Below are 18,057 nucleotides of genomic sequence, written 5' to 3' on the forward strand. Positions count from 1 at the left end.
TTTCCTCAGTGTTCATGTAAATTTTTGACAAAGACAAAATTAAAACTTTGTTTTGGGATCAAACCAAAAAATAAGGTTTGAACTAAATCATAAATATAATCTCTGCCAAACTAATACATTTAGCTGTAACAAATGAGATCATTTTTAAAGGCTAAAGCATCATTTTTTCAGTGTATTAAAAAACAAGCCTTCATCTGATAACCTGTGAAAGCTTGCATCCGGCAGCATTCAGAGATTTCCCATTTATGTACACGTTACTACTGACGCTCCATATGAGATGTCTAAAATGCTCATGAAAACATCCCTATATCAGTTAAGAAAAAGTACTCTAGCCAGAGCCACCCATCATTCCGGAATTGGCAGTAGTAGAATAACTGATGCGTTACTGTTGACAGCAGCTCTGGGTGTCAAAAATTGCTGGATGATTTCAACTTGGCACACGCTGAAACACATTGTAATGCAATGACAGGTGGTTCAAAGATGCTGTGAAAATAAACATGCTAGACTGTCATGTCTTCTTGATTTTTCTGGCAGGTGCCAGCAACTTTGTAATGTACATACATTGCTGCCACCTACTGCTCGACGTCATTTGTGAACGTGGCTATCTGAGGGCTTATAAGGAATGTATGACAATAAGTAAATAATACGAATATAATAAAAAATAATAAGACATTTGTCATAAGACATACAATTTCTGGCCCATCATTTAGTATTATAAAGTTGAAGTTAATATTCTATAAAATGTATATAAAAAACATATCCAAATAAAATATTAGCAGTGGATGCCGACAGACTACTATTTATCCAATGTAGAGTTTGAATGTGTTACTGGGTTTTCTCCAGGTACTCAGGTTTCCTCCCACATTCTAACAACATGCATGGTTGGTTAAATGAAGACTCTAAATTGTCCGTAGGTGTGAATGTGAGTGTGACTGGTTGTTTGTCTATATGTTCTCTGCGATTGGCTGGTGACCAGTTCAGGGTGTACCCTGCTTCTTGCCCAAAGTCAGCTAGGATCGACAGCAGCACACCCGCAACGCTAGTGAGGATGAGCAGTTCAGAAAATGGATGGATGGATCTTTCCCCAATGTTATACAAAAATACTGTTACTGAAATACCCTAATTTCACATGTATAATGCGCATTTTTTTACTCCCAGAAAATTGTCAAAAGTCAATAGTGCGCATTATACATCGATATAGGAGCAAATAGAAAAAAAACTTTCACATTTCATAAATCTATGCCGCCATCGAGTGGTTATTAAAAAGCTGTACACTTTCATTCCAAAATGCCACCCCCGCCTAGTGGTTATATAAAAAAGTGTAGCCTACACTTTCTTTCCAATATGACAGGGATATGTATGACTGCATATATGTACAGTTGTGCTCATAAGTTTACATACCCTGGCAGAATTTGTGAAATTAGTCATATTTAAAAAAAAAATAAAAATTTAAATATAACTGACTGAACAACAACCACCATTAATTTCTTTATGGTTATGTTTTGTTTAATGATAATGCTTTTCTGAAATGCTTGACCGTTTAATTTGAATCCCATTAAAATAAAATTAAATGTGTTTCGCCTGGTCCTTCATGTTTTCTTTAGCAAAGCAAATTTATATAGATTTTTTTTAAAGAATTGTACACATCTTACAAATTCTGCCTGGGTAATCAAACATATGAGCACAACTGTGTGTTTTCTACTTTACAAAATAAAAGTAAGGCTGTTAATTTCAAAATAAGAGCAATAAAATAATTTAAAAAAAGGATTACATGTTCAAATAAAGTTCTGAACTTCAGAATAATTCTTTGAAAAACACTAAAAAAATACAGATAATACTTCATGTTTTGATGATATGGGTAGAAGCAAAATCATGCATTGTAAAAATGCATTATACGTAGGGAGAAGGGTTTTCCAGAATTTTGAGGTCAACTTTGGGGGTGCACATTATACATGAGAAATTACGGTAAGACATAAAAATGTCACCAATATCCATTTTGATGGAATAGCTCTATTCTTGCTGTCTATGGTATATATATATATATAGTGTGTGTGTGTGTGCGCAAGCATCTGTAATTTTTTTTTTAATGTGTGATTGCACACTCAGTGTTACAGTAATTCATGTATGTCCAAAACACACAAGGAGACAAATTCCTTGTGTGTTTTGGACATACTTGGCAAATAAAGATGATTCTGATGATTCTGATGTGCTATAGGTAATATGATGTAATACAACTATGCTGTGTTATTTCTTTTTGTCAATCAGCAAAACAGATAGGGCAATAAACATGGATCAGTGAGGGGAAGGTTATTATTGTACCATATATAGTGAGTAGTTTGAAGTTACTCACTCTAATTCCCTCTTGTCCCTGCTCTCCTTCTGCTCCTGGAGGTCCAACATCACCCTACGGATGCACAACAGGCAACACAAGGCCGTCTGAGGGTTAAAACAAACTTCAGTGTATGCATGTCGTCCTACCTGCATTGTACAGTGTGGTAGACTCAATAAAGCCTACAATTAGGTACACATTGCAAGAAAAGGTTCAAGGATTTTGCACATTGGTGGAGGGCGCTACAGAACGAATATCCAAATATGTTTTATAGTTTAGAGGTGCCTGCAATAACCTTGTGGGGTTATACAGACCTTTAAAGGTCCCATTTTTGACAATTTAGACCTCCATAGAGTGACTCTCTAACATGGCCTTAATATAAAAGTCTCAATTTCAATTCACAAAACACCTTGGTTTTGTCATGCAAGTGTCCAGAAAAGGCCCCCCTGACAGCTACTTCTGTTTGATCCGGGTTTGTATCCGCTTTGTTCATATTTGGCTAAGACTGCCTCCTTTCCTCGGATTGGTAGCCACTGTGTAGAAGACCCAACCCTCACTACTTGTGAGAGCACACAAGAGTTTGAGTTTGTTATGTTATTTTATGCAGAGTTTGTTATGTTCACAGCGCTGGCTCAGTAGCTGAGAGCTAGGCGGAGATCTTCGCTAGTGACGTAGATAATCTCAAGAAATTGGAATGACCTGATTCCAGGCCTCTTGGCAGAAAAACATCTGGTACTCAGGAATGCGTGGAGTGTTTCACATGTTTACTGAGGCATCAAAGAGCCAATATTACATCCCAAATACTAGAAAAAAGTTGGTTTGGTAAAATATGGCACCTTTAACCCTGGCTCTCCAACTGCACCTGGTTCCCCCTCAACACCAGGGCCACCCTGAGGGAACCAAGAAGCATAAGCATTAAAAAAAAAAAAAAAAAAAAAAGAATGTCAACAATAAATCAGTTGAAGAATATTCTGAGAAAACTACATCAGGTCCTTGCTCTCCATCAGGTCCTGCCTCTCCAGGAGGTCCTCTGGGTCCCTACAAGAGAATAAACATTTTTAAATACCTTAAATTGAGTAGCATCGTTGCTTGACTTCCTATGTAAATCTGGGATGTATCAGCAGAACAGACATAACACACAGGTCTGACACGCAACGTCCAAACAAATACAAACAGTCAGGATTTCATCTGTGCAATAGAGGAACCTGAAACATTGACAGAAGCAAGATGAGACCCATTACTAATACCTCCTCTTGCGCTATGGAAACCTCACGCCATAACAAATATTTGATTGTTTGACATTCTTGATTTCCCCGAGGGCTCGGCTGACTTCCAGGAATATTAAAAAAAAAAAAAGAAAACTTGAACACAGCTCCAAGAGGGGAGGTCTAAGGTATAATAAGGTTTTGATGTGTAAGAAATGCAGAGTAGAAAACAAAGAAAATCTAAAACAATGCCTTTTGTTTTCCACTCAAGCAGTTCCAATGCTGGTAATAAGCCACATAAAACAGCATGCGCAAACAATGGCTATTTGGTGCACATTAACACAAATCATTACTCTAGTTTCCAGATGGGTTTGACAATTAGTGGTAATGGGAAATAAAGCTACTTACAGCATCACCGTGGGGTCCCCTATCCCCTGTATTGCCTGGAATACCTGGTTTACCCTGGAGACATGCACAGCGCCAATCATTAATTTGTGAAATCACACAAAATAAAGCAACCTCCTCTTTTTCTCCGCACGGCCAACATCATTAGGGAGAAAACCACAAACACGTTGAGTGTGTCTGATTTTTGAGAGCTTCCTGATGCTCACACACGTGACAGCAACGCCACATGGGCTTTATCGCAATGTAAGAGGCTCTTTATTGACGTCTAGACATTGTGTTGCCAAGCTGAGACTGGGCACTAAATTGAAACAATAGTCAGTCCAGTATTGACAGTGATGAGTAGACTCATAAACTCAATGCATTAATCATAGCAATAACAATTGAAAAACATGTACAGTAGTTTCCATTTACTGTTGTTAACTGAGTTGAGTGAGAGGATCAATACACTGTGGTTAACTGGCTTGGGTAAATGGTGATAATGGAAGGAAAAACTGAGGTAGCAAACCACAAACGTCATCATAATGTCAATGTAAAATCAGATTCAACCAAGAGTGCAGCATTTGAAAATGATATGAATGCAAAAATAAAGAGAATAGGGAAACCTGTCAGGGATCCAGAAGACGGAATGTTTTTTTAAACAGTAGATGGCGATATTTGACCAGAGACAATGGAACTGTTGGGCCAGTCACAATATTGTACTCTATTTACAGCATAAAATGTGTTTTCCATTTTCATATTGATAGTTACGACGTTTGAACACTTTGTTTTCATAAAAAAAAGTATATACAATTGCTACTATTTTACTTCTTTCTCCTTTTAAATGTTCAAAATAAAAACAAAAACATCAGTTTTTATATGCTGCACACATGGTCATCGGTTACATAAGGTAAATCTGAACAATCAGAAGCGATAGAACACAAGTAAAAATTATAAAATTTTTGCATTCACAAAGATAATGATACTTACTTTTGAATGAAAGATAATCTCAGAGTTAATTTAACAGTTTATTGTAGTTTGTAATGGAACTGGTTGCAGGCGTTTTTGTCCTTCATCAATGATAAACAATTTTTTAAACACTTCAATGAAGCAATTGTACAGCCCTGCAAAGCACAGCTACATAATTTTCAGTACAGTAAATTTCAGTTTAATGATGATTACTATGGTTTAAAGGTAGATTTATATACAATTCCAGATTAGGTGCGCATAATTAAGTTTATGGGGAGATAATATATCCTGCATTCACCCAATTACGAAAACAGTGGGCCGTGAATAGCTTAACCAAGCAGTTCTCTGATTGTCTGAAACAAAATGCATTAAAAAAATAATAATAATAATCACTGCATTCCAATTAGACTGCCACTCTGACGATGTAGGTCATAAGTCAATGGCCATTTGTTATCTTTAATACTCACTCAAAAAACAGAAACACACTAACACATGCACACATTTTAGGACAGCTCAGCAAATACTGAAAAAAGTAAACTTTTCTCACAGGCTTCCCAGGGAGGCCTCTCTCTCCTGGAATGCCAACTTTGCCCTACAAAGAGAGAAACAAGTATTTGAATTTGATACATTGTAATTGATGCTGAAAATCTACCTGCAAGTTGCACTTATACACACAACTGACTATACATCACGATCCTTGACTAAAAATATAAATCTGCCATTTGTCTGAAAGCCTTCCAAAGAATAAATTATTTATGAGTGAGTAATCATTGTGTGTACATATCAGAACATCTATTTTGGGATGTTTTTATTTTATTTTTTTTAGCTGACCATAGTGGCTTAAAGGCACTACATTGATTATACTAAACACTCTTCGGGTGACTACTGGCTGCTATTAGTAGCTATAGTACTTAGTTGCATTTGGGTATAAAACAATCTGTAGTGGTGGGTGACAGAGTAACGATAACAGGGGAGGAAACACAAATGATTGAAGTCTCACTTGGTTTTTACAGAGGCAAGTAAAACTGAGCTGGGCAAATGTTTGGAACAATGGGTAATACCATTTCCAGGATGTTAATATGTATCTTCAAAGGACACATGCTCGTTAATCATGATGCCGCAAGGTGATGCTGTTTTCATGAAAATCATTATTCTTGGCTTTAGATCACTAGTGTCAAACTAAGGTCTTGTGGGACAGATGCAGCCCTCCAAATCACTTTCTGTGGCCCGCAAAAGCTTTTCACAATTTTTGGGGGGACTTCCATTCAAAGCAGTGGGAATCATATTACAGGTTACGTAAGGGACAAAATGTTTAACTGCCTCGTGCTCTAGCGAGCTTCTGACTAACAGACATCATGGCTAGTTGGAAATAAATATATACTGTAGTGTGAGGAAAACACAACTTCCAACAGCATTTAAAACTTCTTTAAGAAGACAAACTATTGATGTCACACTTTCCGAAAATGAAAACATTTAAGCTGCTGACGTTTTATTTCAAATTTCCAAAAAGATAAACTCTGTCCCTATTTCTGTATCTGTCCCTGTTTTGTATTTTGTTTCCTTATTGTACAACCCCAATTCCAATGAAGTTGGGACGTTGTGTTAAACAAAAATAAAAACAGAATACAATGATTTGCAAATCATGTTCAACCTATATTTAATTGAATACACTACAAAGAGAAGATATTTAATGTTCAAAGTGATAAACTTTATTGTTTTTAGCAAATAATCATTAACTTAGAATTTTATGGCTGCAACACATTCAAAAAAAGCTGGCATAGGGTCATGTTTACCACTGTGTTACATCACCTTTTCTTTTAACAACATTGAATAAATGTTTGGGGACTGAGGACACTAATTGTTGAAGCTTTGTAGGTGGAATTCTTTCCCATTCTTGCTTGATGTACAGCTTCAGCTGTTCAACAGTCCGGGGGTCTCCGTTGTTGTATTTTCCGCTTCATAATCAGAATCAGAATCATCACTATTTGCCAAGTACGTCCAAAAAACACACAAGGAATTTGTCTCCGGTAGTTGGAGCCGCTCTAGTACGACAACAGACAGTCAATTGACAGAGAACACTTTTGAGACATAAAGACATTGACAAAAAACAGTCACTGAGCAATAAAGGGTTAATAGTTATCTGGTAATGCCGGTACATTTTTTTTTTTTTTTTGGACAATTGTGCAAAAGCTGCAGAGTCCTCTAGCACTTAAAGCAGTTCGAATGACTAATATTGCAATAGTCCGGTGCAATGACCATTGTGCAAATGCGCCACACATTTTCAATGGGAGAGAGGTCTGGACTGCAGGCAGGCCAGACTAGTACCCACACTCTTTTACTACGAAGCCATGCTGTTGTAACACATGCAGAATGTGGTTTGGCATTATCTTGCTGAAATAAGCAGGGGCGTGCATGAAAAAGATGTTGCTTGGATGGCAGCATATGTTTCTCCAAAACCTGTATGTACCTTTCAGCATTAATGGTGCCTTCACAGATGTGTAAGTTACCCATGCCATTGGCATTAACACAGCCCCATACCCTCACAGATGCTGGCTTTTGAAGTTTGAGTCCATAACAGTCCGGATGGTTCTTTTCCTCTGGCCCGGAGGACACGACATCCACAATTTCCAAAAGCAATTTGAAATGTGGACTCATCGGACCACAGAACACTTTTCCACTTGGCATCAGTCCATCTTAGATGAGCTCGGGCCCAGCGAAGCCGGCGGCGTTTCTGGGTGTTGTTGATAAATGGCTTTTGCTTTGCATAGTAGAGTTTCAAGTTGCACTTACGGATGTACCGCCGAACTGTATTTACTGACATTGGTTTCCTGAAGTGTTCCTAAGCCTGCGTGGTAATATCCCTTACACATTGATGTCGGTTTTTGATGCAGTGCCACCTGAGGGATCGAAGGTCACAGGCATTCAATGTTGGTTTTCGGCCTTGCCGCTTACATGCAGTGATTTCTCCAGATTCTCCTTTTGATGATATTATGGACCGTAGATGATGAAATCCCTAAATTCCTTGCAATTGTACGTTGAGGAACATTGTCCTTAAACTGTTCGACTATTTTCTCACGCACTATGAACCTCACCCCATCTTTGCTTGTGAATGAGTGGGCAATTCAGGGAAGCTCCTTTTATACCCAATCATGGCACCCACCTGTTCCCAATTAGCCTGCTCACCTGTGGGATATTCCAAACAGGTGTTTGATGAGCATTCCTCAACTTTCTCAGTCTTTTTTGCCACCTGTCCCAGCTTTTTTGGATGTGTTACAGCCATAACATTCTAAGTTAATGATTATTGGCTAAAAACAATAAAGTTGATCAGTTTGAACATTAAATATCTTGTCTTTGTAGTGTATTCAGTTAAATATAGGTTGAACATGATTTGCAAATCATTTTATTCTGTTTAACACAACGTCCCAACTTCATTGGAATTGGGGTTGTACAAAATATGAACTGAGCCATAACCTTAAAACAAAGGTACCTAATGAACTGTGTGATTTTTGGCATACTTTTATGTGGTTTCAACTTTTTAACAGATCCCCTAAGAGCAACAAGAACTATGATGTGGCCTGCAACGAAAACTAGTTCTATGTCCCTGCTTTAGTCAGGGGTGTCTCATTGTAGTTCAAGGTCCACATACAGCCCACTTTGATGTCAAACGGGCCGGACTACTAAAATCATACCATACTTACTATAATAATAAATAACAATATGTTTTCCCTTTTCCCTAAACAAAATAAGTACATTGGAAAATCTTTATATTTAATTATTATTATCATTATTATTTAAATCATTCTACAAAACAAATTCAGATTTCTTTAAAAATATTTGCTTCAGTTTGTCATCTACATGTGTGGATAATAACTGATCACAGTGATTGTATTTTAAGACACAAAATTTTGGAATTGAAAAATATAGTATTGGACTTTAAAATTAAATCAAGTTAAGAAAACCTAGGAATTTTCTACATGAGCATATCCATCCATCCATTTTCTGAGCCGCTTATCCTCACAAGGGTCGCGGGAGTGCTGGAGCCTATCCCAGCTATCTTCGGGCAGGAGGCGGGGTACACTCTGAACTGGTTGCCAGCCAATCGCAGGGCACATATAAACAAACAACCATACGCACTCACATTCACACCTCAGGGCAATTTAGAGTCACCAATCAACCTACCACGCATGTTTTTGAGATGTGGGAGCCACAGGGAGAACATGCAAACTCCACACAGGCAGTGGCCGGGGATTGAACCCCGGTCCTCAGAACTGTGAGGCAGACACTCTAACCAGTTTATCCACCATGCCGCTACATGAGCATAAAAAATCTTAAAATTATCCCTAGTCCCCACCACAATTAGGAGTGCGGTAAGAGTAATTTTTGCTTCCCGACCTGCTCGGAAAATGGTCGCAGCCAACAACTGTAAATGTTAAACCTGTTGAATATTTCTGAACAAAATTCTTACGTGTGTGGACAACACCGACGTGGGCTAAGCAACTGGCTCTGTGATTGTGCTTTGAAAGGGAACAATACTCAATTTGGAGGCGACCTGAAGCTCACACTGTTGCCAGACACAAATATGTAAGCAACTCGTTGTTTTGATTGTATAATGTGTAACCCAACTCTTTCAACCCAACAAATAACGTGACTTCTATTACTTTTTTGTATTTTCCAGCAGTCTGGATGCCCTGTGGCACCATGCTGCCTCTCACAGGTCACTCTTGGTACAATGGCAGGCATTCGGTTTTGGGGGGGAGGAGACTAACAGTGGTCTTATGTGTGGTGTTCTGTGTAGGTGATCCCAAGTACACAACACACTATAAGAGCAGTGAGCACATACTTGCCATTTTCTTTCCTTGTTAAATGTGGCCTCGCTCAAATTTTAAAGAATGGTGAAGATCATCAATATCGTTATCAATTAGTACATATATTGTCACGAAAAATCTAGTTTACTTACTATGAAACCTGGTTCTCCATTTATCCCAATATCACCAATTTCCCCCTGAAAGGAGAAATTATCAATACATAATAATAAATAAAAAATATCAAAGACACAATGAAAAAAAATCATATTCCATATTACATTTTTTCATTTCTCATTTGTATAGGGGCAGTCAACGGTTACCTTGGCGCCCTGGAGGCCTGGTTCTCCCAGCGGGCCATCAGGACCTCGAGGCCCCTGAGGGTGACAAAATGTCGCTAATCAAAGAATGTACATTGTGCATCAAACTGTCACATTCACGTCTACGAGTGAATTCCGAAAATAAAATACTGAAAGTCCTAATGATGATGCAACTGCATGGAAACCCCAGCAAGCATTGCTAGAATTGATTGCGCACCACACAGGTAAAGCAAAAGATAAAAATCTTCTTGTGATGTCAAGTTCAGAAACCCCTAAAATCAGATGTTTTCATCTTGTCTGCTTGTCTTTTAGATTTCTTCCTTCAGAGGATCTGCTTTCATTTAGTATTTAAGACCTTGATTGCTCTGATGTCACTATAATGTCTTCAAGCTTCAGACAAACATGGTTCAATCTTTATCTTTTGTCCTGTCTCATCTCTCATATTTTCTCAAGTCAGGGATTTTTTTCTATTAATATTATTATTCTACTAATTTATTTAAAATTTTCTTGTAATTGGAAAGAAAAATGAAAAAAAATATACCTCAGGTCATCAGTTTTTGATAAATGACTTACTTGCATCCTATCGTGTATCTTTCAGTTGTTCAGGACATTATTTATGATCCCTCACTAACTTTACTAACATAAATCATTCACTCATTCATTTTCCGTACCGCTTAGCCTTACTAGGATTGCGGGCGTGCTGGCTCCTATCCCAGCTATCTTCGGGCGAGAGGCGGTGTACACCCTGAACTGCTCGCCAGCCAATCGCAGGGCACATATAAACAACAACCCTTCACACGCAAATTCACACCTACAGGCAATTTAGAGTCCATGCATGTTTTTGGGATGTGGGAGGAAACTGGAGTGCCCGGAGAAAACCCACGCAGGCACGGGGAGAACATGCAAACTCCACACAGGCGAGGCTGGGATTTGCTGCTCACCGTGCAGCCACTAACATAATAATATACTTTAAATAATAAGGTTAACGCAAATAACAATGATAAAAAAAAATCCCCCAAAAATGACTCCTGTATAATTGTCTAATGTACAGGAAATTCACTGTCGCAGTCACAATAATTCATATATTATTAAATCGTATATTTTCATTCCATATACAGTGTATATATTTTATTTTAACTGCATGGGCCACATAACAACACCACACCAACAAACTCAGCTCTGACTGATCTTCATTGCTTGCACAGGTGTGGTCTGGTTCGGTATGTGGTGCATTGCATGGAACAAACAATATAAAACGGCAAGATTAAAAAATAAATGGCAGTACCCGCGGAAATCACTGAAGAATGACAAATGAATCAAAATATTTGCTTTTGGACAGTACAGGTAAAGTTTAATGTGACTGATATTTAAAATGAGATTGATGCTAATAATTCAGAGGTTAACTCATTTACAAAATGTACTATCTCTCAGTGTTGACTGATTCTTGATGTATTGAATAGCATTCATGATTAAAATTAATGTACTGCAAATAAGAACAGGTGATAGTCCGAGGTGTCTCAGCTATATAGGGAATGTAACCACAATTACAGAATGCAGGAAAACAACAAAAGCCCCAACATGATAAGTGCTGCCATATGTTATTCATTCATTTATTTTCCTCCGCTGCGGGGGCAGCAGCCTCAATAGGGAAGCCCAGACTTCCCTCTCCCCAGCCATTTCCTCCAGCTCTTCCGAGGGGCTTGTGATGCGTTACCAGGCCAGCCAAGAGACGTAGTCTCTCCAGCGTGTCCTGGGTCATCCCCGGGGTCTCATCCCGGTGGGACGTGCCCGGAACACCTCACCAGGAATCCTAAACAGGTGCCCAAGCCACCTCATCTGGCTCCTCTCAATGCGGAGGAACAGCGGCGCTATTCTGAGCCCTTCCCGGATGACCGAGTTTATCACCCTATCTGTAAGGGAGAGCCCGGATACCATGCGGAAGCCGCTTGTATCCAGGATCTTGTTCCTTCGGTGAGGTTAGGAACGTAGATCGACCGGTAAATCGAGAGCTTTGCCTTCCGGCTTAGCTCCTTCTTCACCACAACGGACCGATACAAAGTCCGCATCACTGCAGACGCTGCACCGATCCGCCTGTCGATCTCTCGTTCCATTCTTCCCTCACTCGTGAACAAGACCCCAAGATATTTTAACTCCTCCACTTGGGGCAGGATCTCATCCCTGACCTGGAGAGGGCACTCCACCCTTTTCCATGGTCTCAGATTTGGAGGTGCTGATTCTCATCACAGCCGCTTCATACTCGGGTGCAAACCGCTCCAGTAAGAGTTGGAGATCACAGCTTGATGAAGCTAACAGAACCACAAAAGAACCATCCGGACTGTTATGGACGCAAAGTTCAAAAGACAGCATCTGTGATGGTATGGGGCTGTGTTAGTGCCAATGGCATGGGTAATTTACACATCTAAGAAGGCACCATTAATGCTGAAATGTACATACAGGTTTTGGAGAAACATGCTCCCATCCAAGCAACGTCTTTTTCATGGACGCCCCTGCTTATTTCAGCAAGACAATGCCATACCACATTCTGCACGTGTTACAACAGCATGGCTTCGTAGTAAAAAAGTGCGGTTACTACTCCTTCTTCACCACAACGGACCGACACAAAGTCTGGATCACTGTCAATGTTAGAGAGTCACTCAATGGAGGTCTAAATAGCCAAAATATGGGACCTTAAAGTCAATTTTCAAATAGTGCTGTAACATAACAAAATGTGTAAATTTGAATAATAAACATGTAAGACAGTCACGTCAGAAATGCATAGTTTCGCCTTTGATTTGTCCTGAATGAGGTATCCATCCATTTGTCTGTACCGCTTGACCTCATTAGGGCGCAGGTGAGCTGGAGCCTATCACAGCTGACTTTGGGCAAGAGGCAGGGTACACACTGGACTTGTCGCCAACCAATCACAAGGGAATTTGGGAGATAAGTTCACATACATGTAAAGCAATCATACGAAAAGACATATTATGACTGGGTGCAAAAAACAAGTCAAGTGCCAAGCGGGACTCAGGCCTGCCACACACTGAGCCACACTGACGAACACCACTAAACTGTCACACACTGTGCAGCGTTCTCCCACTAGTTCTCATGAATTGCTGTCTTTCGGCCACTAGTTTTACTGTGATTTGAAATTTGAAGCCCATGTGAACGTCGTCATGTGTCATATCACGAGTTTGCACAACAAAAATTTACTTTTCAGATACTAAACAACATCCAGCTGGCTGCGGCCAAGCCGTTTAGACTGCCATGAAAAATATTTGAAAAATATTGGCCCCCTTCTCTTTTTTTTTTTTTTCCATAATTTCCTCACCTTAATGTTTAAGATCATCAAACAAAGGTAAATATCAGACAAAGATAACCCAAGTCAACAAAATCCTGTTTTTAAATGATGGTTTTATTCATCCATCCATCCATCCATCCATTTTCTGTACCGCTTAGCATCACGAGGGTCGCGGGCGTGCTGGCGCCTTGCCCAGCCGACTCTGTGTGAGAGGCGGGTACACCCTGAACTGGTCGCCAACCAATCGCAGGGCACATATAAACAAACAACCAGTCGCACTCACATTCACACCTACGGGAAATTTGGAGTCGTCAATCAACCTACCACGCATGTTTTTTGTGATGTGGGAGGAAACCGGAGTACCTGGAGAAAACCCACGCAGGCACGGGGAGAACATACCAACTCCACACTGCTATGATTTTATTCATTAAGGGAAAAAAACTATTCAAAGCTACCTGGCCCTGTGTGAAGAAGTAATGGCCCCCTAAACCTAAGATCTGGTTGGGGCACCCTCAGCAGCAACAACTGAAATCAAGTGTTTTCTATAACTGGCAATGAGTCTTTCACATCTCTGTAGAGACATTTTGCTCCAATCTTCCTTGGAGAATAGTTTTAATTGAGCAACACGAGGCTTTTCGAGCATGAACAGCATTTTTAAGGTCATGCCACAGCGTTTCAATCGGATTCAAGTCTGGACTTTCACTTGGCCAGGCCAAAACCTTCATTTTGTTTTTTTAAGCCATTCAGAAGTTGCCTTGCTGGTGTGTTTTGGCTCATTGTCCTTCTGCAGAACCCAAATGGCTTCAGCTTGAGGTCACAAACTGATGGCCGAACATGCTCCTTCAGGATTTTCTGGTAAAGAGCAGAATCCATCAGTCACACCAGTCATCCTGGACCTGAAGAGCAAAGCAGCCCCAGACGATCACACTAAAACCATCATGTTTGACTGCTGGTATGCTGTTCTTTTTCTGAAATGCTGTGTGTGTGTTGCTGTGTAAGTTAAACTTTCGTCTCATCAGTCCATAGAATATTCCCCCAAAAGTCTTGGGTATCATCAGATTATGTTCTTGTTATGTTGTATTTTTTATTACACAGGGCCAGGTAGCTTTGAATATTTTTTTTTTCAAGTCACCCGCACACCGAGCGACGCGGCCAAATGCAACTGAACCTTTCCAGCAGAGCTAATTTTCATTAGTCGCTGACCATTTGCAAATAGTTTGGCGGCAATTTCGCCCGTCCAAACCAGTGATCGATTGGCGTCACAGAGTGTACGGGGATCTATGACACGATGCAACAGCACTGATGTTTACAGCCAATGGAAATCCAAGGTTATGTCGCAAGATATTTCACAACAAAAATGGCAAACTGGACGGAAGAAAGATAGGAATAGTTGATTTATAGTTTGTTCGCGATTGTTCAGTTCTGTTTCGTTCAGATGTGTCGTTCGGTGTGCTGCTGGCTTACAGCATACATACATACATACAATACATATAGTCTTCCCCCTTCTTTCTCAGGGAATAGGTACCGAGCCCCGCTGCAAAAATCTGAATTTGTAATTGCCTAGAGATGCTACAGATAATTTTCTGTTAGATCAGGCAAAAGCCTGACTAAATTAAGCTCTTCCCCACATCTCAACATTGTTCATTGGCCCAAAAATGGAGCCAAAGCAATATTTTTATCTTAGACATGGCTTTGGGCTGAGTTAAACAAAACAGCAAATAGGTGAATTTTTCAGCAAATAACAGAGGATAGGTTGACCACCCAAAAATTGGTGAATTGGCAAATTCACGGATGCCATATCACAAATATGCTGTATTCCAAAGACAACTTCAGTTCTTACCCTACGGCCCTTTGTACCAGCACTGCCGGGACTCCCTCTCTTCCCCTGTAGTCCCTATGAGAAAAAAGTAGTTACAAAATTACATTATGGCAAAGAATAACAATACAAGAATGTACAGTACTGTACAGTACTACGTACAGTACTATATATGATATTTAACCCGAGAGGTTTTACATATCAACATCAGTTAATGGTAAATGCAATATATCCCTTGCCAGGAGTTAAAATTAGCTGAATACGTCAGTTGTACAACACCATGTAATAATGCATTTACCAACAGCTAAGTCAACAGGCAAAAGAAGTGTCAAAAACTAAGAAGAGTATATACACCACATGATTCTTCATGATAGCCAGTAGAACCACCTTTAACAGCAATACCAATATGTAGCTGCAGTTGCTCACCACTTTGTACAAGAACTTAGGCTCACAGTTCTTAACAACATGGCTTCAGTTCATTGAGATCTGCAACAATTTGTTTCTGCACATAATTCCACTTACAATATGTTTAGTTCTGGGATTTGACTCGGCCATTGGAACACTTGCATGCCCTGTTGCAAGTTAAATTGAAAATGTTACTATGACATGCACCAGGACAAAATAAACCCAAATCATTTCTCCTGTCTGCACAGCTTTTCACTTGATATTGTGTGTTTCAATGAAATATTCCGTTCAGCTTTTGACAATCACCACTTTCGGCTATGCAAAGGACATTGTTCCAGAAGTTTTGTGATTGGTTAAGATGCATCCATCCATCCATTGTCAACACTGCTTATCCTGGTTAGGGTCGCAGGGCGCTGGAGCCTATCCCAGCTGACTTCAGGCAAAAAGCGGACTACACCCTGAACTGGTCGTCAGTCAGTCACAGGCCACATATAGGCACAGACAACCATTCACACCGTTACTGAGTGGGAATTGAACCCACGCTGCCAGCACTAAAGTAAGGCGAGTGTGTACCACTGCACCATCAGTGACGCTGGTTAAGATGCAATTTGGCAAAAATAAGCAATAAGCAACAATAGGTTCTCTAAGCGCAAATGGCTCCTTGGCATTGTGTTAAGGCACACCTTGAACAAGGTTTTGTGCATACTGCTATGCCTTTTTGTCTCAATAATGACAGCAGAGCATGTGTTGTAGAGGCTAATTGAAGGACCTGGGAAAGATGATGATGATGATGATGATTATTATTTCTTGGACCATAAAGGTGCACTTTCTCTTTTTTGACTGTAAATAGTAAATTATGTATTGTGTTTGTGGGGAATGAGCAGTACTAGAAGATTTACATATTTGATCATTTTTTTCAAGGACAAAACATGCATTCAAAGTGTTTAACCAACACCAATGGTGGCCATCTGAAGCTTTGCTATTAATGCTTTAGCGGGGCTTTATAAATATCAAAGTCCTCACTAAAGTGCAGGTTACAGGAACTACATCCATCCATCCATCCATTTTCTGTACCGCTTCGCCTCACCAGGGTCGCAGGCATGCTGGAACCTATCCCAGCTATCTTCGGGCGAGAGGCGGGGTACACCCTGAACTGGTCGCCAGCCAATCGCAGGGCACATATAAACAAACGACCATTCGCACTCACATTCATACCTACAGGCAATTTAGAGTTTTCAATCAACCTACCATGCATGTTTTTTGGGATGTGGGAGGAAACCGGAGTTCCCGGAGAAAACCCACGCAGGCACGGGAATACAGAAAAACCGATACATAAAATCACCCTTTATAAGTGAATGTTTTTGTGAAGTATAAAGTTCTCTATGGAGTTAAAGGGTTCGTAAGATTGACTCCAAATGGTTGAAATAAATAATGACGCAAGCGAATTAATGCATTGATTCACACACATACAGTATGTATGCATGCTAAGAATCAAATAGTGGAAATAAGGATATGGCACTTACAGGTGTACCTTGCATGCCGATGTCCCCAGGATTCCCAGGTAACCCAGGATATCCCTTCAGAGAAGAAACACAAATAGTAAACAGTATAGAAAGGTACTGTAGGTCGTAAGTTCTTTTTAGAGCCCGACCAGTCACAACTGTATACTTGACTTCACTAGAGAAATTGCTGTTTAATGCCAAAGCAAAGACACTCAAGTAAAAGGTCAAAGAACAACAAATATTATTTGTTCCTTCAGGAACATTTCAGTTCAGAGAGTTGTATGACTATATCTTACCATCAATATTACAACATAATACGTATGTTTAAAGAACTAAAGTCAAAATTCAGGGGCGGCTGAACAGCGCTCCTCCTCACCGGAAGAAAATTTAATTTTAAGGAAATATTAGACATTCAGCTTTAGAATCCTTCTATCTTTAATAATGTCTAAGGAGCTTGAAGTAGTTCGGGTCAAAGTCCTTACCACTGCATGTTCGTCAATTCTTATGAAATGTCCAAAAAATGTATGAGGGGCATCAAGACTATAAAGTCAAGCAAATGGTTATTAAATGAAAAAAAATGAAAACATAATATCTTGAGGCAATAGCTCTCCACTGGAATCGGGTGCTGATGATGGTGGCATAGTTCAAAGGTTTTCCATTGACCTGTCACTCCACGTTTTATCTTACAAAAACGTCACAACTTATTCTTACGTAAGACACATAGACTCACACTCAGAGTGAAACATCACAAGTAATTTTTCAATCTTCCTTGTTATTCAGCCACCACATGAGTAATTCCAATTAGCAGTCAGCGATCAGATAGCCTTCAATCCAACAAGGTCAGGACTGGTGCCAATTTAAGGGTCCTGGACCGTGAGCAATGCAGGAAAGCTACTCTCCACAGAATTATGCACGGAATGCACAGGACAACAGCAGAAGGATTGGTCAATGATTTCTTCACATAGTTTTTATTTTGAGACCTGGAGAAATATTTCAAGGTGAATATATTGTGATGCTAGATATTTACTCT

The 18,057-nt window shown here is 39.8% G+C and overlaps 1 protein-coding gene across 2 annotated transcripts in view; it reads right to left on the reverse strand.

Moving 5' to 3' along the window:
- LOC133480749 (collagen alpha-1(XXIV) chain-like) overlaps positions 1–18,057 on the reverse strand; it is a 147,856-nt gene that overhangs the window by 29,506 nt on the left and 100,293 nt on the right. For both annotated transcript variants that reach the window (XM_061779308.1, XM_061779309.1), the window contains exons 27-35: positions 17,049–17,102; positions 15,145–15,198; positions 10,010–10,063; positions 9,842–9,886; positions 5,432–5,476; positions 3,943–3,996; positions 3,314–3,367; positions 3,166–3,219; positions 2,351–2,404 (exon numbers count right to left, since the gene is read on the reverse strand). In XM_061779308.1, coding sequence (XP_061635292.1) covers positions 2,351–2,404; positions 3,166–3,219; positions 3,314–3,367; positions 3,943–3,996; positions 5,432–5,476; positions 9,842–9,886; positions 10,010–10,063; positions 15,145–15,198; positions 17,049–17,102 — 468 coding nt within the window. The remainder of the gene's footprint in view (positions 1–2,350; positions 2,405–3,165; positions 3,220–3,313; positions 3,368–3,942; positions 3,997–5,431; positions 5,477–9,841; positions 9,887–10,009; positions 10,064–15,144; positions 15,199–17,048; positions 17,103–18,057) is intronic.

Source organism: Phyllopteryx taeniolatus, chromosome 7, assembly GCF_024500385.1.
Source record: "Phyllopteryx taeniolatus isolate TA_2022b chromosome 7, UOR_Ptae_1.2, whole genome shotgun sequence".
In the NCBI taxonomy this organism is placed as follows: domain Eukaryota; kingdom Metazoa; phylum Chordata; class Actinopteri; order Syngnathiformes; family Syngnathidae; genus Phyllopteryx; species Phyllopteryx taeniolatus.